General features: G+C 23.9%; 2 protein-coding genes across 2 annotated transcripts; one reads left to right on the top strand and one right to left on the bottom strand.

Moving 5' to 3' along the window:
* Positions 1-344: 344 nt before the first annotated feature.
* Positions 345-5,956, top strand: LOC145842405 (uncharacterized). The gene is made up of 8 exons (XM_082949839.1): positions 345-462; positions 837-898; positions 1,664-1,772; positions 2,061-2,193; positions 3,467-3,591; positions 4,434-4,582; positions 4,957-5,034; positions 5,789-5,956. The coding sequence occupies exons 1-8, from the start codon at positions 351-353 to the stop codon at positions 5,954-5,956; spliced, it is 936 nt and encodes a 311-aa protein (XP_082805965.1). The 5' UTR covers positions 345-350.
* A 3,395-nt stretch (positions 5,957-9,351) lies between these two features.
* Positions 9,352-21,841, bottom strand: LOC145842136 (uncharacterized). The gene is made up of 12 exons (XM_082949526.1): positions 21,698-21,841; positions 20,375-20,528; positions 19,037-19,209; positions 18,658-18,765; positions 18,360-18,506; positions 17,781-17,948; positions 16,806-16,965; positions 15,548-15,687; positions 13,890-13,994; positions 13,358-13,486; positions 10,745-10,830; positions 9,352-9,603 (listed from the first exon to the last, which is right to left on the bottom strand). The coding sequence occupies exons 1-12, from the start codon at positions 21,776-21,778 to the stop codon at positions 9,585-9,587; spliced, it is 1,470 nt and encodes a 489-aa protein (XP_082805652.1). The 5' UTR covers positions 21,779-21,841; the 3' UTR covers positions 9,352-9,584.
* Positions 21,842-25,143: the final 3,302 nt, after the last annotated feature.

The following is a 25,143-nucleotide window of genomic DNA, read 5'->3' as shown; positions in this document are numbered from 1 at the left end:
ACTTCAAAAAAATAAGTAAAGTTTTGTTTAGTTGCAGGTTAAAAAATATAAAAGATGTAAAAGCAAAAAATAACATTAAAATAGATTAAAAAAGTTTCGGTTTTGTATATTTTCTAAAAACATTATACCCGAAAATTGTTATGAAAACAACTTTTTTTTGTTAACTTTTATTATTTAAACAACAAAAATGCTTTTATTCATATGAAAAACAAATTATACCAACAAAACATGATTCATACAATTGTAAATTAGTTTATGTATAACGAATTTAGTTAAATTTCATTATTATAGATTTCAATAAAATTAAAGTTACACAAATCAAGAACTTTTTTTAGATATTTTAAAGTAGCATGTCACACTATGAGCACAAGTTTGAGATTCACAACTACAAAAAACCAACCTTTTGTAAACACTGTGACAAATTGTTAGTTGGAATTATCAAGCAAGGCCTTCGTTGTAAAAGTAGTTTATTTGTTTATTCACTCTTTTTCGATTACTGAATTATTTTTTTCTAAATATCAATTTTTATTTTGTTTTATATTTATCATAAAATTGGCCTTTTTGAGTTACTTTTTGAAATAAGAATTTACAACAAGTTTAATTGCTTGTAATAAATATAGTGCCTTGCTATTAAAAGTGTTTACAAAAAAAAAAAAACCTATGCTATGCTTCATTCAAAAATAAGTAAAATATTTAACAACAATTTTTTAAAACATAGATATTTTTTGCCTAAAGTTACAAGCTAATTTTAATAGTTTTTTTATAACATTTTGTTTTTTAAAGCTTATGCTTAAAGTATTTATAATTTTATTTATTACTATTATTTTTGTAAACAGGATGTGGTGTTGACATTCACGTTAAATGTAAAGATGTGTTCAATCAAAACTGCATTGAAGTGGTGAGTAATAAGTTAGAGTAAAAAAAATATTAAAATTTACTTGGTTTAATAAAAACAAAACTAAAAGCATATTCTTTAACTTAACTTTTTTATGATTAATAATAGATATTTAGCTGTTCATAAGTATTGAAGCTATGTTAAGTGATCAAAAGCAAAATTTTTTCATACAAGTAGAACAATAGTATGATTTAAGTAAGGGAAAGGTAGCATTTTAATAGTGAGGTGTTAGATTTATTTAATTACGTCTTTCGCGGGCAATTTCGAAAATTTAACAATGAAAATAAGAAAAAAAAACATATACATGAAAACTTTTAGTCAAACTTTAATTTTAAAAACCTTTGCTGTTTGCTGAAAAATTGAATACTTGCTATAAAAGTTGTAAAATTTTTGTATTGCGCATATTATTTTCAAGATAAAAAGTTGAAGGCCCTAGTTTTCTAACCACTGATTTAAACAAAAATAAACTATGCTTTATAAAACAAAACTATTAATCTATCAAAATGTCATTTTTTTGTAATAAATATTATTTAATTTTAAAGTAAATAAATAACTTTATAAAAGTAATTCTTTTTTTTTTAATTTGAAATGTTGTATCTTTATATAAAAAGAATTTTTGAATCAAGTCAATGTAGAATAAAATTATATTTGATTTAATATTTAAAGCTTAATTCTTCTTTAAAAAAAAAGTTTTGTACTATAAAACAAAAACTTCAAGATACTTAATATAACACTGTATTCAAAGTAAACTAGTATATATTTTTTTAGTTAAAAGGTCACCACAATTTCAAAGAAACGACTTATTACCAGCCTACATACTGTGATTACTGTACAAAGCTTCTTGTTGGTATAACTAAGCAAGGATCAAAATGTAGTGGTAAAAATATTTATTTTTAATAATTAATACTAAATAATAAATCAGTCGTAGAAAATAAGAAAAGCATTTGATAATGATTTGAAGTTGCATGACTCAATTGAAATTCAGTTTAAATCAAAACTTTTAAGAAATGCAGTTTTCCTCTAAAAACGTTGTAATTTTTTTCTTAATGGTAATATTGTTTTCAGATATAAAAGTAACGCATTTATAATATTACACTTTGGAACTTAGTTAATTCAAGTAAAAAATAATCTAAGGTATATAAAGCAAACTTTTATACTTAACCAGAATGTGGGGCAAATGTCCACTTGAAATGTGAAGACAAAATAGAGCCAATGTGCGAAAAAACAAAATTGGTTGGAAGAAAATTAATTGGTACTCCGAAAAGAAGAAGAAAAAAGATCGATAAAAACAAAGAATCGTTAGTTATAAAATTAAATATAATGGTACTCGTTTCAAGTTGATTTTTTTCAGAAATAGACACACTGATTTATAAGAAATGTTATAGTATATTTTACTAGTAAAAATAAGGAAATTTGGAAACAGTAACGACTCTAGGATATATAATAGATAAGTAAGATAATGCATATTTTTTTGAGGATTACTTTTTAAGATTGAGTTGCATTATTTAATGAAATTAATAATTCTTGATAATTAAATAGTTGTTGGATCACATTAAAGTTATTAAAGATCACATTAAAGCTATTAAAATTTTAGATCTTACACTCATAGTTGTGTATTCATATGTATGAGATTGTTGAAATAGTCACAAAACTTTATTTCTTGCACTTTCAAAACTAAAGTACAAACAAAATAAGTTTACTAGTTTTACTTACAATGTTTAGTAATTTTTTTTGTTTTATAAAGGTTGCGTGTTTGATTTATTAAGTACTTAATATATGTTTGTCCTCGACAAGACGTTAAAAGGTATCCAAGAGAAATACCACTCGATAATTAAAAGATTTTTTTTGTGCACCAGGTCCCAGGCCCAAGTATTTTGAGCGTATTTTTTATCCTGCAATAATTTATATATGTATAAAAGTTTAAATTTTAGATTAAATTTATCTGTATTTTTATTAAATAAGTGTAGTTTTGTTTTATAAAGTACATTTAAAATCCATTTAAATTTTGCATCTTTAAGAAAACTTGAAGTTTTTATTGAAAAGAAATTTATTCAATAAGTTAATAAATCTTAAGTAGTCGTTGAAATTTAGTATAAATAAAGCGGCATTATAATAAAAAAGTTAAATTGAAATTGTACAACTAATAGAACTTGTTAATAATTCAAAAATTGTTTCAAGTATGAATTTCAATTTTTTACTTGAATGTGTTTTCAAATTTAAGATAATATTTTAAAAGTAACTTTTAAACTATTAAAATTAAGTTGACAGTATTTGTACATTTAGATGCGATGAATACAGTTCTTATCTTAAAAAATAAAACTACAAATATATAAAAAAATTAAAAAACTTAAAGAAAAAAGTATTTAATATTTACAAAGTTATATTATCATAATAAAATGACACTAACTTTTTTTTTTTTAATGATACTTCACAAACGCAAGCGATAAATAGTTAATGAAATAAAATTTGTTTTAATCATTTTGTTTTAGTTTTCTTACAAAAGTTTATGTTCTTATTTTAAACCCTTTTCGCATACAGTCTACAATGTTTATTCTAACTTTAATATTTTAGTGACTCTGATTCGGAACGACACAAAAACAGTATATCTAAAGAAAGCACAAAACAAATAAAAATGGATAAAAGTTACAACACATTAAAGAATGAAGAAGATTCTTCTTCAACCGCTGATTACAAAAGTTTTTTTTTGTAATTCATTGAAATAAAAGTTTAACTTGAAGTAATAATAACATTTAGATAAATCATTTAAAAATAGAGTTTTTATGGTAAAAACTTAAAAAATTGACTCTATTTTGCTTTATTTTTGAGTTATCTAAAAATTAAAGAAGTCTATTAAAACATACTAAGTTCAGGTTTGTATGCAACTACAAGTGATAAATATTATTATCAAAATTTTATCGATTATTGAGTCAATCTTAGCTTAAAAACACTATGAGACGTTTGTTTATCTGCAAAAACATTAAAAATAGCCAACATTGTTTCTAAAAAACGTAAAACGCATATATAGTTTAAGTTTCATAACAGTTTTATCATATTTTAAAAATATTTATAAGGCTACATGACATTATTAAATAAATATATCTTTCTTTGTTGAGTTTATTTACAAACTAGTTAAAAGAATGATAAAGTCTGTAATACAAAACATAGTTAAACTAGGTAAATACTTATACAATTATAAAGAGGTTTAAAAAAAAATTCATTTAAAAATGTTATCAACCATGAGAAAGATTTATGTTTGTAAAATGTTTACTGTACCGAGAACAAAAATATACTTTTCATTTTGTTCATTACTAAACTTTTCATAGTTGTAATTCCTTATAAAAACAATTCTTACTTGTAACTGCTACAAAACTTTACAAAGTTTTTTTTATTTAAACATACACAGTCATCAAAAAACAATTAAAAATATTATATTTTATAAAACGTAAGAAGCAATTTGGTTATTTTTAGAAGTAAAAAAAATATATATTTTCGAAGACAAATATAAAAAACTATTGAAAAGTTTTTATAATAATTTTAGCTGAAAGTTTCATGTCCGTAGATGAAACTAAACCAATCGTAAGAACAAACCCAGTTTTTGAAAAAATGCCACCTAAAAACTCAAGTGCAAGAAATAACGACAAAAAAGACCAACAAAAGAAAATGAACGTTAAAAACCTTAATGAGGAAGTAAGTGAATTTTTATTTTTTAGATAGAATTATAGCAGTAATATTATTACTATTTCCGTTTGGTAAGTTTTATCACTACAAATTTTGAACAAAAGTTTATGAGCTTTATTATAAATATAAAGATCTCTGCAAAAATATTTAATTTTTATAACGTATATTTTTAGAGCTACAACTTTTTAAATTGTAAACTTATTGGTATATAATAATTTTAGCCACTGAAATTTTTTTGTTTAATTTAAAATTTTATGACGAAATTTAGTTAACTTAAAAACATTAGTTTAGATTTTAAAATACTTGAAATCAAAACATCGGTAAAGATTGCTTTTAATTAGTTCGATAATAAGTATTATAACAATTCTTTATTTATTTATCAGGTTGACAGTGTGGCTGGCATAGTTAAAAATAACATAGAACAACTGAAAAACCGCCAAGAAAAACTTGAAGACCTTGAGGTAATAATAAGAGATTAACTAACGATTTTTTTTAATACTATATACAATGTTTGGTGTTTTTATCATGTAAATACTATTTATTAGAGTAATCAATTAGTATTATAATAAATTAACTCTTAAATTAAAAAAAAAATGTTATAAGTATATAATAAATATACTATAATTTGACTGTGCTGAAGTTTTTAACTTTATCGTTACTTGTTTTAGTTTGTTTTTAAAATACTTTAAGGTACACAACCCTTTAACACAAAAATAGGGTAATTTTACTTGTTGATTTGTAATCATCATTTGTTGGATTTCATGTTTTGACTAACTGTTGCTTTTTCAAGTCAAAAAAAATTGTTTGTTACTTAGTATTGCAGTGAAAAAAAAAAATTACTTTTAAAAGTTTACAATTGAAGCTATAACTTTAATTCCTTTGATTTTTAAAAACTTACCTCTACTTTAAAAAAAAATGTAATTTTAAAGAATAGAAACAGTTACATACTGGAGTACTGATTGTTAAATACAGCTTGCCTGATAAACCTAATTGTTAAAATACGACTTAATTAAAAAAAAACAGTAAATGTTTATATATAACACACGTAATAATAGTTAAAAATAATATATAATAGTTTAAAATTTAAAAACTAGCTTAAAAATTGTTTTGTATTTTTTCAACGTTATTGCTTTAATCAAATGTTTTACACATATTCGTTCTGGAATGCAAGAAATTTTTTAGTTCAAATGATAAAATAAATAAATAATTTATCAGACGAAAGCGCAGGAGATGGAGGATCACTCAAACATGTTCGAGAAGAAGACGGTGGAGCTGAAGAAGAAGTACTGGTGGAAGAACAAGAAGTTCATGATAGCCGGTGTTGCGATGGCGGTTACACTGGTGGCAATCATCATTATCGCTGTCATCATAAAATCTGTTTGAACAAATAGAACTTGTCGATATACAGACTCTTACAATGTTCTAAGAAAGTATTTGTTATGGTTTTAAAATGCTTTAAAGATGTTCTCTTGTTAATTAAACTAGACTGAAAACTAAAATTGTTATTCTTTTTAAAGCTACGTATTACTTCTGTGCTCATTTAGTTTTTATGTCATTGATAATATGCTTATCTTATAAATTAATTTAGCTTTATTGCTCGTACTATTAAAAACTGTATTTAACTAAAACAAAAACTATAACTTTGGTTTAATTTACATACTTAATTGTATTGTTGTTTTATTTCAAATGTAACTAAAAAAATTATTAAACTAATGAGAATATACTTAGTGAAACTTTTATTAAAAACAGTTTTTTTTACTAGAACTTTAAACTATATTTACTTTTTTAACTGTGAGAGTTTTCATAAGCGTTTGAATAGTTTTATTATTGATTCTATCGAGATTCTAATGATAAATTTTTAAACAATGTAGCAGTAAATTAGAACTTTTTTTTATTATTGGCATGTTTGAAGCCTTATAGTTTTACAATTATGTCACTAAATCTCAACTTTTACTCTTAATGATACTTTATAGGCTACAGGTTTTGTGGCAAACTAAATGCTTCAAAAATTTTGTTTCAGTAAAACGTTTTATCATTTTATCCGTAAAAGTAAAGTTTAATTGGCAATTTTGTCAATAAACTTTAAAATAAAATGCAGACTAAATTTATATATTTTTTAAGAAATCTTAATTTAAAGAAACCGTTAATAAAACTATTAAATAATATATTCTTTTTAATTTCTACATTAAAAACAAGTTTGATTTTAAACAAACAATTTTTTTAGATGATATATTTCAATAAATATTAATTGCATAACTATGAAATATTTTCTATACAAATTTAACTTATGTTGAAATTGCTTTTAGCTAGTTGTTAAACTTTATACTTTTTTGTAGTTTTCTAAACAAAAGTCTAAATGCAGTCCAATAGGTAAGTATATAAATTAGCTTATCCATCTGTTATTAATATCATTAAAAACAAACCGTTGTTAATTATACGGTAGTAAATTATAAACTAATTTATGTTAACACTACTTTAGCTTACAAACATTAAATGTATTTTTTTTGACACTATTGTAAAATTTATAGCTTTTAATTTATCTAATTGTTATTTAAATACTTAGTGTTTGTTACAAAGTTTTCAACACTTTCTTAAGAGCTTATACAAGTAATAAATAAAACTAGAAAAAAAAAACAAATTATACTGATTTAGACATTTATAATGATTATACAAAAAGGTTTTTAAAATTGACAGTGGTGCTTTGATCAAAACAGAACTAGAATATATTTTTAAAAGTCAAACAAATTATGTATCACATCAATGTTTTTTTTTTGAACAATTTAACTTGAAACACTGTAGATGTAATTAAGAAAACAAATAAGTTTGATCTTAGCTGACTTATATATCAAAAAATTTAATTATGGTAAGTTTACTTAAAAGTAATACCCAATTAAGAGATTCAATTGAAAGATTAAAACCAACAGAGTTTATTATGCACATTAGAAGTTTAAAGTATTTTCGAGATAGCTTAAAAAACTCAGTAAACTTTAAATAACTCCTTTAATGTGCAAAATAAACTTCATAAACTTTTTTTTTGCGATAATTTGAGTTGTTACTTATTTAAAGTATAAAATTACTAAACAATTTGACTGTGTCCTGAACTGGTTATTGCAGTGTATTTCTTTATATTTAAAAACTTGTCTTGCTTTAAAAAGTAAGAAAACCAACAATTTATTGTGTGTAATATGTAGTTTTTATATTTTGAGAATAAGGTAAAAAAAACTCCGTGAACAACTAAACTACTTTAGAATTTTTTTTGTACAAACAAGTTTAAACATCTTTTACAAAAGTCATTTTACTTTTTTAAGACTATATACTTTATGCTTATGTTTAAGTTTGTGTCTACTGAAAATATTAGATAAAATTAAACAAAAGTAAGTTTGATATACAGATGTTGTTTAAATGCTGATCTGTTAATATTACTAGTTTTGTGTTTAAAATAAAACCATTTCATAAGTAGAAAATATTAATATTAAATTATCAAAACTATGATACATTTTGTTTGTTTCCTTTTTTGAGATTTAAAAATCTAAATTCTAGTAGAATTATTTATTAGCTCGTAATTGACTGTAAAAGCATATGGTGAGTCGATAACTGAAGATTGTTTTGAACACCAGGTCTTTTTTTAGCGCTTATTTTTGTTGTCATTGAATAATTTACATATGTAAAAAAATATAAAATTACAATTTAGCTAGACAACAAACATTTGTAAACTATTTACTTATTATAAAAAACGTTCGAATTATTGGTAGCTACAAAAAAGATATAATCAAATTGTTGTTTGAAAACTTACTTATTTTTTGATTAGTTTTCAATTTTTTATCTCGCAGCAACTTTTTAAAAATGCTCATACAAAACGAAGATTTAGATAAAAAGATTGATATTAAAATATAGATTTTTTGATAAAAATACATATGTTTCTAAAATCAGCATTTTAAGTGTTTTTATGCTAGAGTAGAGCTAAAATAAATTATTTTGTTGATTTATAATCCCTACTTGCAGAATTTTGACGATCTTAAAGGCTTTAAGCCACAAGAAACCATATTATTTGTGCTAAAAACAAAAAAAAAAATTTTTTAAGTCATTGATATATCTTCACAAAAAAATTAGCTTTATAAGTATATAAAAAACTCAGTATTTTTTTTGTAGTTTTAGATTGTTATTCTAATTTTGAATTTATCAAAATTATATTGAGTAAAATAAAACCTTTTTGGTGACCTCACACGAACAAGATATTAGTTGTTGATTAAAGTATTAAACTCAATTTTAACTTCATAATATACAGGACTTAATGATCACTAACTCATATGACGGGTCATTTTTCTATTTTCTGGTAGATAAAGGTTTTTTTTTTCATAAACACTTTAAAACAAAATTGTATTGTAGTGCACAAAAAATAGTTTACAATTGATATTTTTTTTCAATATTAACTTTCTATTGTGAAAAAAAATCATATGTTGAGATATAGATTTGAATAAATCAAAAACCTTTATGTAAAACTTGTAAGCTAAGTAAAAGTTATAACTTGTTAGAATTTTTTTAAACTTATACAAATACTTTATACAATTAGTATGAGACTTCGTTGTATTTTCTGTTAAACTTTTTAAAAAATTTATCTTTAAATGTAAAAAAATGTGACACAAAAATCTCACCTTTTTGATAAAACTAATAACGTCGTAACTACTAAAGAGTTAACAATTATTTATAATTGTATTTATATTAATAACAAATTGCGTTAAAAACTTTAATTGAATAAAAAGTAGTACATGTTTACCAGTTTCAAACATAATCAAAAAAATAAAAAATATAGGTAGTACATATTTTAAAGAGAAAAGTTTAGGAACTTTAATAATAGTTTGTTACACAACTTTAGCATGATGTTGAAATTAAAACACAGTTTAAACAGTATATATGAAATGAATTAGCAGAAGAAAGCATCAACAGTGTAATATAAAAAATCGACACAATGAAATGGTTACCCTGATAAGTATTTTGTGCAAATGTATGTGCTTTAAGATTCCAATAGTTCTCTGTAAAAAAATAATAAGGTTAAAAGTGAAGTTTTTAGAGAACAAACATTTTATAGTCTAACATTTTTGATGTAATATCTATAAAATTAAACACTTTACTAGTAAACATAACTTTTGTAAACTTATGTAACTGGAACAGAACTATGAACTAGCGTAGGTAAAGCTCATTAAATAAAAAATAAACTTCTAAGGCTAGGTAGGAATATTAATTGAAAAGTGTTCTTTTAAAAATTAAAATTAATAAAACTTAATAAAATAAATTAAAATATTCATAACATACTTCATAACTTAAGTCGTATTAAATATAAAAGTTTAAACTAATTTGAGTTAGAGACGTATTTGTAAAATTTAAAACCGTTTCAGTAAAATTTGATACTTACAGGTATAAACGATGAGAAATAGATAAAATTGTTAATAAAGGTGCAGATATATTCACTATGATAATAAATATTTGAAGATGAAACTATTTAAATAAAGTTATGATTTGCATTTATATATGAAAATACATATAGTCATAAATAGTATAATAATCAGTTTGAATGACAATTTAGAATGTGTTTACAAACAAATAACGTTTTCAAATAGTTTTGTTTTAGTACTTAAGACTTTTTTTTTCAAACATTTTTAACTGAAATTTATTAAAAAAATTATCATAAGTCGTCCAATTCATCTCTAGAAAAGTCAGACAATGCTATTCATCGAACTTTATACATAATATATAAATACAAGTATCTGAATCAAATTAGTATAATGAAGTATTCAAAACAGTTGAAAATTACAAGCTAAAACTGTGATAGGGTAATTTTTGTAAAAAGTAAGATTACCTTAAAGGATATATTTTCAAACACATTTTTTCAGCTATTTCGAAAATGTTATACAGAAATTCTACATGCTACTAAAACTGTCATAAGTAAAAAAAGTAAAATTAATTAAAATTTTCTTGCTAGATAGATTCATTGTAAGTGAAGATAAATATAAGTAAAAAATTTAACGTTTTGCAAAAATATTTACTTGCTACTAAAAATGTCTACAAAATTTAGAAATAAAATTTTAAGTAGTAACATTTTATAAACTTTTGAGAACCATAACTTAATAGCAAAATTATTTAGGATAGTTTAATAGTACATTACAAACAACTTACTTATAATTGACCATTTTGTCACCATCCTTGTCAAGTTTCAATATAAGTTTTTCTAACTCTTCGTCAGACAGTTGTATTCCAGAGTTCTATAATTTACACGCATATTAAGCTATTTTTTTCAAAATAAAAGTATTAATTAGATAACAACTGGACTAACGAGTATTTTTAATCAACTATAAATTAAAAAGAATCTTTAGACGTTGAAGATGAAAAGAATACTTATTTTGATTGTGAAAAGTGTCACAACCGATCTTAAAATTCTGGTTTCTCGCAAAACCATGAAATTTTAGACTCAAATTTAGACTGTTGGTTGGCGCCTAATTAGGCTTATAACCAAAAGAAACAAGGTAAATTTTTAGTTTGGTTTTAGATGACAAAGCCTATTAGTGATAGGACTTTTCAGTGACTTTTTCAAATTGATTAAATTTTAAACTATGTTAATTGATATGGTATCTGGGGAATACCATAAGAATTTGAGTTATTTGAATTGTCATGTAACCGCTAAAAAAAAGCTTTTTTATGTCATATTGAAATTAAGCCAGCTTTTTAGAAAGAAAAATATCTGAAAACAAGAGTTTAAAAGTGATACATTATTTTGGTTAAATTGTTTCAAATCAAAATGTGTTTTTTAAGACATCTACGAAGTTCTAACAAACTGAGTGATTGTCTTTGTATGAATAATTAACTACATTTACAGTAGCTCCAAATAGGCAATGGCTGCAGGCGCGCAACGCATTATAACGCATATGACTAGTGTTTACTTGCGCTAGATATATAAATGTACCACAAAAACATTGATTTGCGGTATTTCACATATGACGTCACTACGAGCTTCAAATGCACATTTTGAGCAATGCAATTACTGTTTTATAGTATTTTCATTGCAATTTTTGTTTTATACTGAACTTATCGTGCAACTGAGTTTGCATCAGTTTCCCAAAATTTTCATAGTTTGCTTGCAAACAAACTTATTTATTACAAGACTAACAAAAGTTTCCATAATGTAAATTTACATGTATCTAAAGTTGTTTTTTAAATATAATTATAAATAGTTCTAAAAAGGTTTTAGTAATAAATCATTTATAATATCATTTAGAAATAAATGAATACAAACTTTACAAGATTAACGTGAAAAAATTAATACAAAATAATTTTTTCAACAGAAAAATTAAGTATCATACTTTACCTTAGTAGATAGGTGAAAAATATTTAAGTTTAATTTTAATAAAAAATGCTTTAATGAAAAAGAAAACCTTCCTACTATCCTAATGCAGGTACGTAAAAGTACGTAAGTTTGCAACTTGGTTTATTATTTTACTAACCTTTGTCGATCAGTGCCCCACTTGGGCTTATAAACAGATGAAATAAAGCAGTGTAACAGTTTAGTTGTAAAGTCCTGGCTCATAAGTAAAGAATATTTTGGTAGTTCTAATATTTTAGAAATGGTTACTGAAAATATCATAAGAACTTGAGTTGTCGAAACTTGTCATGTCATCGCTACAGACATATTTAACATTCTTACTTAATGAATGATATATCATTTAACCTTGAACCTTTATACACAGTAAGGTTCGATCTAAACTTAAGTGACTACCATGGTATGAACATAATTTGTTATTAATTATATTTACAGTAGCTTGAAGTTTACTAAGTAAAAATTATCAGACTAATCACACGTTGGTTAATTGTCAAATATTTGAGTTATCTATATATGTATTATGGTTAAATTGATTTGCGGTTTTTTACACATGATGTCACTAAGAGCTTCAAATGCACATTATGAACTTGCAATTTTTGTTTTTAATTAATTTTATCGTGTACATATGTACATTCTACTTTCAGAATGCTATTTCACTCAATCTTGAACTTAAAAAAAATTATTAATTTTATAACTATCAAGAGTTATTACTTTACATGAACATAGTTTTTGGTTGACTACATTTACAGTAGCTTCAAATTGAGATACAATCATAACGTCGCGAAACACCTAATTTCTGTCATCAACTTGCGGTTTTTCGTCGTTACAACGAGATGACAACACAACGAGATTAAATTGCATATTATAAGTTTGAAACTTTTGTTTTAGAATAAACTTATTAGTTATTACTTGAATCTGCAATTGTTTCAAAAAATGCGCTTTTTAGTGTGCTCATAAAACTGTCAATATTTTTTATTTGGCAAATGTTACAAAAACACATTGTGCAAAATTTCAGCTGATTTAGAAAAAATTCACAATAGCAAATTTTCGATGGAAACTTCTCCAATGCGAAACTGTATAAGACCAAATGAATGCGACCTTAGAGTTTCATGCTACACTAAAAACAACCTTGTTTATAACACGTAATAGGAGATATAGGTTAAAGGGATATAAAAAGTTACAGATATTTTAATTTATCACAGTAAAAGAAGTAAAAGAGCTGAAAAAGAAATTTATAGTTTTATTCTTTAATTTACTACTAACATAAACAGTTCTGATTAAAAAATAAAAAGAAAACTGTTATCAAAACTGCAAACTTATATAAAGTTTTAGATAGCTTTACTTAGAAAAAACCAAAATATGTAGAATGTGATTTCAGTAAACAAAATTAAGAACAAAAATCTACAATAACGAACTTTTATTCCAATGATAAATTCTTCTTTTGTTATCTTCAAGTTGTGATTTTTGTCAAACTCATTAAAGAAGTCAACAATTCTCAATCCATTATCTCTAATGTAAGCTTTCACCTTTTCTTCTGGTGGAACCTTTTTAGAATTAGGTAAAACTACTTTTATGAAAAAAAAAACAAATAAAATCACCTTAAATACATTAAATTCATTAAACAGAGGCATGATTGCTTTTAATTTTTTAAACATAATAGCATTAATAACATTTAATATGCAATTACAACTACTAAATCAGTTATCAAAACTCAGTTTATTTATTTATTCACAATAAAAAATTGTTAGATAAAAATAAAAATGTCAATTTATAACAGAAGATGACACTTTTTTAAAATTTAGAAAGCTAAACAGACTTGTTAACTACATTTTATTTTAACAAATTTTAAGGTTTAAATTAAACTATAAACACTTCTTTAAATAAACTTTTTTTTATTTTACAATGCTTTAAAACCAACATAAAAACAGTTAAATATAGAAAACAAACTTTAGGGGGTGGGAACTTAACACTCTCAATATCTGTGTAAACTGTTTTTAAATTCACATGAACTGATTTAACTTCCTTTTCCAAATCCAAAAAGTCTTCATTTACCTAACAAGTATATACAATAAAATAAATACTTTTTTCGTCTTTCAAGAACAAGATAAAACTTTGAGAGAAAATATTGAAAAATTAGAAGCTATAAAACAAGACTCAAAGCTTAGTTCCTGTCAATATTATAAATTTAAAACTTATACTGAGTATTTAAACTGTTAAGTTAAAAACTTATACGGAGTGCTTAAAAAATATATTAAAGTATTTTAACTTTAGACAATAAATCTGTATTTTTGTAGTGAAATCCTAAGACTAAGCATAGTTTGTTATTGTCATATACTTTTAAGTTAAAATGATTTAAAATTCTACAGTAAAAAACACTAGGGTTTATTTATCTAAACTAATAATTATCGAAAGCAATAAAAATGCATAACATGCAAGTTTTTTTGTGACCATTTAAACTTGGGTAAAACATAGTGACAGCATAAATTCCTACTTGAAAAAACTAATGAAAAAATTAGAGTTATATTACTTTCTTAGATCATTAGGTTTTAATAAATATGTAAAGAATATTTTACTTTTAATTTCACTATTTTTCTATATATGTTTTGCATGTATTTGTAAGTCGATTTCATTCAAATAAATTAGTTTGAAAACTTTTGAATCCAGTAAAAAAGAACTCCAGAAATAATTAATAAGATTAAAAACTAACTTAAAACTCGTAAAAAAAATAAGTTAAACTAGTAAAAGTCATGACTAAATATTTTAAAAAGTAAAAAAAATAACTTGTGATGATAAACTTTACTTGCTCTAAAAACATCTAAGCGGGAGAAATATACTTTAAGTTAAGGAAGGAGTAAGACCAAAGTTTTATGAGCTTAAAAAAAGCTAGAATATTCTTTTTATCTTATATTTAACAATATTTTATTTGAATACTTTTAACTAGTTTTTATTAAATAGAATATCGCTTATGTACCTAAAACTTAATAGATACATAATAAAACTAGTTGCACAGAGCTTTTAAAGACTACTATTTTGAAATAGTCATAAAACTTAAACGACGAACAAACAATGACACATAAACATTAAAACAAAAGGACATAAGTGGACTGATATTATAATCAAGCTATTTTGTTAACTGAAACTATTTTGTAGACTTACGTTAAAGAAAGCTAATAAACAGTTTAAGAATTGTGTCTGTTTGTAAAAAAGCTCTAAAAATAAATCCTAAATAATATTCCTAAAATATGCGTTGTTTTTTGGATAGTACAAGCCTATATATGTTCTTAGCATCTATATGAGTTAAAAAAACATGCGTAAAAATTTTAAAATCTACTCTTTTAGTTTTAAGTAAATACTTATAGCTTCAAGTACTAAGCAACAAGTTAGACTATAAAGAAGCAGATTAAGAATAAACTATTGAACAGTTATGAAATATTATTTGATGGCAACTGATGTAAAAAATTAAACAAAATAAAAAAGTTTGATTCGTAACGCCAAAATGACTAAAGACGTAACGCTGTGACTTTAAGATTAAAGTTTTTAAAATTGATGTAGAAACTTAATTTATTATTTCAACTTAAAAAGCAAAAAATTAAAATAAAGCTAACCAGTATGTTGGTAAAGTAGACTGTTTCAACTGTGGTCTGCGGGTTGTTCAACAATGACGTCATAATAGCAAAGCAACCGTTAGTTTCCATCGGGTTCTTTCCAATATCGAGTACACGAAGCGTTTCATTGACCAACAAGCCTGAAATTGGATTCAAAAAATAGTAATAAAAAAACAACTAAGACTTTTACAAGATCATTTTATCTTTAAACTATATGTTATAGTAACTCAACTTATAACGTATTTATTTAACTAAATTTAGCAAACAGTACAAAAATACTGTTTATTTAAAAAGTTATCAATGTCTTATTAGGAAAATAACTGGAGTTAAAATTCTTTTTTATAATTTATTTTAATAGCTTAGATAAGTATAGTTTTTAAAAGTTGAACACAACTAGGAAACTTTTGTTTTATTTTTGAAGCGTTTCATTGACCAGTAGCCTTTAATTATACTAAAAAGAAGCTTCTAAAAACGACAAAGGTTTGTACAATGGCATACTGTATATCATAATTGTACTAACTCAATTTATAACACAAAACTTAAAATATGTATTTCTACTTACTTTATTACACTAAATTTAGCATACAATACAAGAACACTATGTACAAGTTGTCAGTTAAACAGCTAGAGGTCAATTTTTTCTTTTCTAGTGAATTCCTAGTGAATATTCAGAACGTACTAAAGCATGTAGTAGTGAGAAAAAAATGCAAAAACAAAGTTTACTAAAAAATTAACATTGTTAAAACAATTTGTCGTTACTTATATATTCAAAACTTTAGTAATTGCAATTAATCTAAAATTGTTAAAATTCGCATCTTAATTTTAGTATTAAAAGTTACTAAACGAAAACTGAATTAATTGGTCTGCAAGCTTTAAAAAATTTCAATGTATAAAACAGACTTTATGTTACTTTAAAAAAAAATTGCACTTTATTTAAAAAAACTATTATTGAGTTTCATAAAATTGTACATTAATTTAGGTAAAATTTATTACTATGTTGAAATAAATTTATTTTTGTAATTTTTTAATTAAAAGAAAACATTACAAACGCCGAAGTTTACAAGCAACATTAAAACTAAGAAAATATTTTGATTAAAAAAAGATCGTTGTAGCTGGAATAAAAAAAGTCGTCGTATCATTTTAAAAGTCATTGTGTTTTTTAAATTATAAAATTATGTCAATACACAGAATTTATGTCGTTCTCTTCTCTCTAGTAATATTTCCATTAACAATTTAGTATATATTTTTAGTAGTCAACCTCTTCCAATCTCAACAGAAGCTTCGGTGTCTATCCTGTTATTGCTTATGTTGATTTCTTCCAGCACGTTGTTGTTTATCAGCATCTCCTTCAACGCTTTCGCTCCTTCCAAACCGAGCCCGTTCCATGAGATGTCCACTTTCTTCAGAAATATGTTCATCTGCATAAAAATTACAGTCAGAAAAATAAAGAAATTTAGTGAACAATTTTAAATAAGACAACTTTTTTAAAAAATCTTTAACTTATTAAATGATAAGTAAAAACATGAAAAGTGTTATTCGTTTAAATTATAACAGTAATAAAGCTAAAAAAGAAATAACTTATAAAAAAGCTGGCAAAAAAAGACAAAGTAAAAATGAAACAGATTTATTGTAAGAAGAGTTGTAAAAAAATGGTACTTGAAAAAAAAGAACATACAATTAAACTAATACCAATTTAAATATCAAGGAGAAATAAAGTTTGTGAAGCAACACTTTTATTTTTCAACTTCTTGAAAGTATTATTTACATGAAAGTAAAAGGCTTATTGTATATACAAAAGTTAAGAAAAACAAAAATTAATAATAAAATCTGTTAATATTTAAAATATTGCTTTAATACTTATAAAAATTATTTATTAAAACTTTTACTTTGCTTTTTCCACATCATTCTCCTTTCGTTTAATTAAATTCTATGCACTTCTTTGAACTATTTATTATTGTAGAAAATAAGTATGGAGAAAAATAAAACGACAAATTAAAATTGAAGTAGCTTGTACATACAATATAATAAAATATAACTTTAAAACATATAGTTCTTTAAACTTACAGACCAAACTTACTATCAAATTCTATACTATTGTTTAAAATATTTTAATTGTTACAAAAAAAAATAGTAAGCATAAAGAATAACAAAAAAACAATCTGATTTAAGTAGTTTGAACATATGTCAAGTTTAAAGTGTATATTACTGGTTATATTCGTTTCTAAAAACTTACAGATATTCCATTAACAAGGTTGACGGCTCCTTTTCCCCTGAAATTATTCCACGAGAGATCGATGGATTTCAAAGACGTGTTCTCGGATATTCCGAATCCCAAGCTCTCCCCCGAAGTTTCATCGAACTCGTTGTGACTCAAGTCGATCGACTCCAGCTTTTGCGAAGCCTGTTTGATTGTTTTGTTTGAACGTCTCTTCAAATTTTACAGTTTATTACCAAAACGATATTTTACTCGTTTGTAACAATTTAAAAGAGATATTCAGTTTATTAACAAAACCTGTATAAAACTATATAAACATAGAACAAGATTTTAGGCTAAAAATGAAATAAAACTAGCAACTATGGGTACAAAAAAACAAATGTCTTCTTTCACATTTATATAAATTAATATTGATTCTATTAATCAAATAAAGATCTCGTCTAAATTGTTTTAATTGAGTGAAACATTGTTATAGTAATAAAATTAAAAAAATTAAAGTGACATTATTCTACTTATTTGTAAGTTGAGAACTTTCATTGTAATCTTAAAATTAAAAGTACACAATTGTTTAAATACAAAACAGTTTTGAAAACTCACAGCAAGCAGGTTTGATATGGGCACTGCTGAGTGTTGGTCCAACTTGTTGTTGGACAGGTTGAGGTGCTGGACAGTGAAGTTGGATTCCTGCAAAACCTTGCATATCGACTCGACAGCTTCAAAACCCAGCTGGTTGGATGACAAGTCCTAAACATATATTTATTATAAAGTCGGCATGAGCTATTGTAATTTTTAAAATTGAATTATGCTAATCAATAAAAGTTTATTATGTATTTAGTATATAACTATTAACATCCATAACCAAAATACAGTGCAAACTATAAATCTGTTGACTTACGAGCTCTGTAATGTAACAATTTTCTTTCAACATATTAGCAATAACTTTTCCACCTTCGTCATTTATCCAGTTGTCACTCAAGTCCAATTTCAATATTTTTGTGTTTGTCTTGAAAAAAAATCTTAGTTTTAAAACAAACTCTAGTTTATGTATAATTCAATAAATATTAGTAAGTGTATCTATAAATTTAAAAATGGAATGTATAATTGGTTTAAACAAAAGATCAAAATTATTATAGAAATAAAGGATATATACTATAAAAAAAAAGCATAAACATTTAGTTTTGACAGATTAGCATAGTTGAATACCACTGGTGTTAGGAAAGGTCTTAATTGATTGAAAACGCAAAATTTTGTATAAAAAATTAAACAACAGAAACCACAAGCGGCACAGCAAAAGCTCTTATTCCCCCGTAATTGAACCCGTGGTGACTCAAATCCAAGTGGGTGTCTTGCATGTGCCTGATGAAGTACGAGCTGGGTATGACGTCATACTGCTTGCATGCCTGCATGTACGACGACCTTCCGGTTGTGTCGTACTCCTCCTTCTTAGCTGAAAATGGGTTAAAAATGGTTATTTTCTGCAAAAATATCAAACTTGCTTAAAATTGTTTTAAAAGTATTTAATTTTAGATGCTAAAGACTAAGAAAAATAAATGATAAGATTTTTAAGTAATGTAAAATTCACTAAAAAACATGTTTTATTATTCAAAAAATAATATTAGTTTTTCTTTACAAAGCAAATATTATAAAAATATGGACAATCTTGTTAATTATTACATGTTAATCGTACATGTTTGATAAATTATATTTGTTTTATAAGTTTTAAAAGTTCATACAATTTTGTGCACACTTTTTTAGTCATGTATTTAATAAGTGTTGGTATACAAATAGTTTTTAGTCATAAAAAACATATATTAAAGTTGATTAAAATTTTATTAACAAATATGTTAGTTAACAATTTTAAACTTAAAGTTTAGTAGCATTTATTAGTTGCTTTTCTAATTTAATCACTTTAAAAAATTACATTTTTTTTCACTTGTTTATAAAGAGTTCAAAACTAACAACACCATAAAAATTTACATCCATGCAAAGTACATGAAAAAATAAAAACCTGAAACCAAAAACTTATTATTATCATTACTAAAATTATTTTTGAGTAATTAGCATTTAGTTTAAGTTACATAAAAAATTAATAACTTTCAAAGAAAAACAAACGTTATGAGATACAAAAAGTTCTTTGCAAACTAATTAAATTAATTAAAAAAAAACTCATATGTTGTTTTTTATAAAATAAAAATTAATTAATGTATTTTACCTTCACCACATACTGTTACCATTTGAATTAAAAACCAAACTTAAACAAGTACCACAATTCATTTTTTTTTAAATAGCTAATTAAAGGGATTGGACTTGGAAACTATAAAACTTAGATTTGTAAGAATTTAAAATACAAGGTAGTAAAACATTATATGCAAAAATATTATTGATTCATATTAAACATTTTACATTATTATTAGATTATAAACATAAAATTGTTTTTTTATTAAGTTGTAACAACAGAATAGAGTTAATTTTAAGTATTGAAACTTTAACAGTTTTAGTATTACTGCTTTAGTTTGAAAATGTTTTTTATAATAGTATTGAAGATGTAAAAACTAGCATTATAAGTAAAAAAATATATTCATATACAAAAAAACTAAGTAAACTATTCCAACTTTCAATTTCAATGTCAGTGTCATATCCGTTGTCACTTGCATTGGAATCATCAAAATCATCATTGAAGTTGTATACACTTGACCTTCGTTTTGTGTCAGTATCAGGCGCCTGGTACAAGTGAGATCTCTCTGTGCTGCTACTTCTACTTATAGTCTGTATTTAAAATAGTTGTTAATGTAGCTTTACTTACTTCTATATGCTTTTATCAAATTAAACTTGACTAAGTTTAACGTTATAAAAATATAAAGAAACAAAATAAAGTATATTATTGTTTGTCATTGAAAATTATTTAATACTTTAAAACCTTTTCATAATTTTTTGTTTCTAGAAATATTTTTTTAAATAGTGATCAGGATTTCATTTTCATAACAATATTTATAATGGATTTTTTGAACTTATAAATTTTCTAGTGGTGTTTGAATTTACACTACTTTTGTTTTAATTAAAAAAAACTTAGTTTTATTATGTTCACTTCTGTGTGACTTTAATTTAGTTTGTAAAATTTGGTATGTTGCTTAATTAATTACAGCTAATAAAAGTACCTCAAACAATAAAAACACCACAGTTTTATAATTAAATTTGTTACTACTAACCATGCACCAGTCTATGTTGTAGTAAATTAAAACAATTAACAAGTAAAACTTGAAAAAATAAATAGCAGGTTTTAGGTTAGCATGCTCTTCTATCAAAATGATCACTAAACATTATCAAAACTGTTGAAAACAATTAAAAACACATTTTAATACAATCATTTCAGACAGATAGTGTAAAGTACTTTTAAAATGTAAATAAAACCAATTTAAACCCAAACTTATAATTTACTTATTATTAGGATTTACATACCTGTTAAAGAAATTTAGAAAAAAAATGTTTTTGTTATTGAATGGAATTTTGAAGTTAAACCAGAAAGTGGAAATTAAAAGAAAAAAGTTCTTGAAAAAGTTATTGAAATTTCTAAACACCTGTAAAAGTTTTAGAAACGTTGAGAATAAAAAAATATTTGGTTTTGCCTTTCTCAATGTAACTAATTCGATAATTTTATGTAAAATAGTTAAAAGTATACAATTTTAAATAAATTTGTTAAAATAAGAAAATCACAAGAAATTTATAAGTATAAAAATAAAAATCAATAGTTTTTAACAAATGTAAATCCAAAGAAACTTAACATAAAAAATAGTTTAAATACAAAAATAAAAAATTTTGAGTTAAATTTCAAGATTTAGAAAATTATGTCAGCTGCATGTACAAATGAAAATTAAAAACTACTATTGCTGTCGAAATTTATTGTTTTTTATTATAAATCAAATTATACAAAAACAAACTTTTTTGCTAGGAGATATGCTCCCTCTACTAAGGGGCCTTGCTGCTGGTGTAACCATCAACTCATGATCATTACTTTCCATTTTTAATTATTCTAAAAAATATTTTACATCCACAACCAACCAAATGTAATAAGAATATATGTTTATGTTTTGAATCATGAAACTTCTGTTATCTATATCAATAAGAATTTTTCATGTAAACATTTAAATACCCTGAGTTTAAAATATTAATTCTCAATTTTTAATATAGCTCTTTTTGATATAAAGTATGGTAATAAAACCTTAAACAAATTTCATTAATTTTCTTAATTTTTATAAACAATAGGAAGCATTATCCTTAAATTAAATTTAGTTTCAAATACTATCTTTAAATTATCATATTATAACATTTCAACTATGTTCCACCATCAATAGTTTAATAGTATGATAATAAAAAAATAAAATATTTTTTTGCATCTTTCAAAATGATACTGTTCAAATAATAGTAATGTAGTTACTAGATTTTTAATTGTTTAGGTGATCCTTATTTTTTGTTATGTTTTAGGATTTTCATATGAAGCAAAATACCCAGTAAATTATAAGATAAATTAACATATTTAAAAACAGCTGTTGATTTAATTACTGTCTATTTTATTCTCTAAATAAAGTAGGGTTTCCAAAAGTGGGCGATTTTAGTAAGTCGGGGGGCAATAATTAGAAAAGGGGAGAAAGGGGCCAGTTTTGAAATTTTGGGCAGTCATAACATTTTAAACTCACACTAGATATTCTTGAGTTGCAGATAAAAACAGGTCTTAGGTGTTTTTTTATGGTAGTTTTTTGAGTAGTCATTTTGAGGGGGCAATAGTCTTTTAAATTTCTATAAAGGGGGCAATTTGAAAAAAAATTTGGGAAACCCTGCTTTAAGGTTAAAAACTAGGTGAAGAACTTTGTACCAATCGTAGACCTATAAATTTCGAACAACAAACACTTTTATAACTTTTATGTTTTCATAATAGTTTATAAGAAAAATGATCAAAGTTTAAAAGGCCTACATGTAATGTATATTCTAAAAATACAGAAATACATTTTCAACTAAAGTTTAAACTTTTTTTTAATAAATTTAGTTAAAAATTATTTAGTTAAGGTTTTGAGCATGAACAGATAACTTTTAGTGACTTTATAAGGTAATAAAACATTTATTAACTACATGTTTACAAGAAAATTTGAAAGATAATATCATAATATATGTTACCTTTATAGTTTCACAAACAATAAATATAATTAAACTTCTATCTTATGGTACCTTAAAAAGTACCAATCTATAATCAAACAGTTATAATAAAACAATTATGTATACATAATTTAGATTGTTATTCCTAATATAAATATTGTGAAAAGTCTTTGTAAGCATTATTTTGTACATATTTCTATTAGCTGATTTTTTTCAGCAAGTGCCAATGTACATATGAACATAATGAATATAACAAAAATTAATCAAAGCAATATATTTTTATTTTCTCAGTAGCTTGTAGTGGTTTGGATGTAACACTTTATTACATCCAAATATATAAATTATATAGATATATAAATCCATATATATCTTTTAACAAATGCATAACAGGATTGCAACTATTTGAGTCAAAAAAAAATTGCTGAGTTACAAGAAACTGTCCTGAGTCATCCTGAGTATTTTTAACAGTTAAAAATTTTCAAAATTCAAGTTATTCAACAAAATTGGTTATAAATCATAAAAATATTCAAATAAAACCAACTAAATTTAACTCAAAATCTAGAAAAAAATCTGTACTGAGATTACTAAAAACAATTAAAACTGTCTTAAGATTTCAAAAAAAATCTGAGTTTAAAAATAAGACTAAAATATCTTGAGATTTTCAAAAACTTCAAAATACCATGAGTTACCCATGGCATAATTCTAAATTTGCTGAATTCAAAAAATATTTTTATTATTACCTTTTATAATGCTATTATTGGTTATTGAACAAAAAAAAAGCGCTCAAAATATTTGGTCCTATGCACGGAAATGGTGCACAAATTTTTATTGAGTCTCACACATTTTGGATTTTAACGTCTTGTCTAGGACTGATCAATTAATCTGATTAAATTTTAAGAAACTTAAGAGATAAAAACTTACAAGTATATGTATTTTTTTCTGAATTTATATATTTTTTTAACTGAAAGTTTTATTTCTCTAATTTATAATCTTACTTAAATTTTTTCACTTAGGTTAATAACTAAAAATATTAATTATTAGTTGGGTTAAGGTAGATAAAGATTAACAAATTTTAAAAACTAAGATTTTAATTTTTGATAAACTATCAAAAATTTGCCTCAGTAAAGTCAAATAATATTATTATCATGAGAACAATAGTAGTAAAAATAAATATATTTAGTTTAATAAAAAAATTAATGTAGTTTAGAATTCTTTTTACTAGATGAAATTTTCAGAAATTTTATAAAATAACAGTTTTTAATAAAAATTAACAAACTAACAATACTATTACTATTTATTTTAACCAACTATACCACCATAATTAAATAATTACATATAGTTTTTAAAAATAGCTAACTTGTTATAAAGTTTATTAAAACATATAAAAAAATTTCTGCCAAGCTTAAAAGTAAGTTTTTAAAGTTTATCAATTTTAAAACAATAAAATAAGTGTACTTTAAAGAACATATAATTGTAATTGCATTATTACCAAATTATTATAAATATTAGAAAATAATGCATGTATTTTTTCTAAAATATTTGGTTTCATTCTCATAGCACATATGTTTCTATGGGTAATTTGTACTATTGTGTTTTGTACTTAGCAATCTTGTCCAAGTACCAAAACTTCAAGTTGCAGCGCTATTTAAGTTATTCGTTTTTTTTTGTTTAATAAACACTTAACAAAAGCTTTTGTTTTTTTTTTAATCTTGCTATATTTTTGAATAAAACTCAGTTCTTAAAAGAAATAGTACTTATCTTAATTCCATTAATTAAAACAGTATATATGTATAATAGATCAACTACCAGCCGTAATCGTCTATCCGTATTGTTTATAGAAGAGTAAAAATATACAACATGGAAAAATTATAAACACAGTAATGCATTAAATAAAATAAAAAAATACATATGTTATCATTAAATACATAAGATGAAGCAATTAAAAAAGTTGTGTTTTTCCCCTTTCCTTAAATCTTCAATCGAACAACAGTTCGCCATTTGGTGCGATCATTTGCAATCCCACTCATCAGTTCTTATGTTCAAGCCTTTTAGTTTGCGCTTGGTTGCGTTTGTCAAGTACCAACTCGCCATACAACAGAGGCTTTAGGATTTGCCCTTTACCCATCCTTGAAAAATGATTAAGTCAGTGAAGCCTAAGCTGACTGATAGTAAAGTATATGGTAGTAAGACTAGTATGTCTTAAAACTTCCTCGTGGATGATATTTTTTGTCAAAGG

Source organism: Thalia democratica, chromosome 8 (assembly GCF_965202585.1).
Source record: "Thalia democratica chromosome 8, ktThaDemo2.hap1.1, whole genome shotgun sequence".
In the NCBI taxonomy this organism is placed as follows: Eukaryota; Metazoa; Chordata; class Thaliacea; order Salpida; family Salpidae; genus Thalia; species Thalia democratica.
Note: the sequence above shows the minus strand (reverse complement) of the source record. Positions and strands in the feature narration are given on the sequence as shown.

Bases quoted from the DNA above. Each gene is read 5' to 3' on its own strand.
- LOC145842405 (XM_082949839.1), top strand. From the start codon at position 351: ATGTCACACTATGAGCACAAGTTTGAGATTCACAACTACAAAAAACCA. The intron at 1,773-2,060 runs GTAAAAATATTT...ATACTTAACCAG, and splicing joins GCAAGGATCAAAATGTAGTG to AATGTGGGGCAAATGTCCAC. The intron at 2,194-3,466 runs GTTAGTTATAAA...TTAATATTTTAG, and splicing joins ATCGATAAAAACAAAGAATC to TGACTCTGATTCGGAACGAC.
- LOC145842136 (XM_082949526.1), bottom strand. From the start codon at position 21,778: ATGGAAAGTAATGATCATGAGTTGATGGTTACACCAGCAGCAAGGCCC. The intron at 19,210-20,374 runs GTTGGAATAGTT...ACCCATTTTCAG, and splicing joins CACTGACATTGAAATTGAAA to CTAAGAAGGAGGAGTACGAC. The intron at 10,831-13,357 runs GTTCGTTATTGT...TGTAAATTATAG, and splicing joins AATTTATCATTGGAATAAAA to AACTCTGGAATACAACTGTC.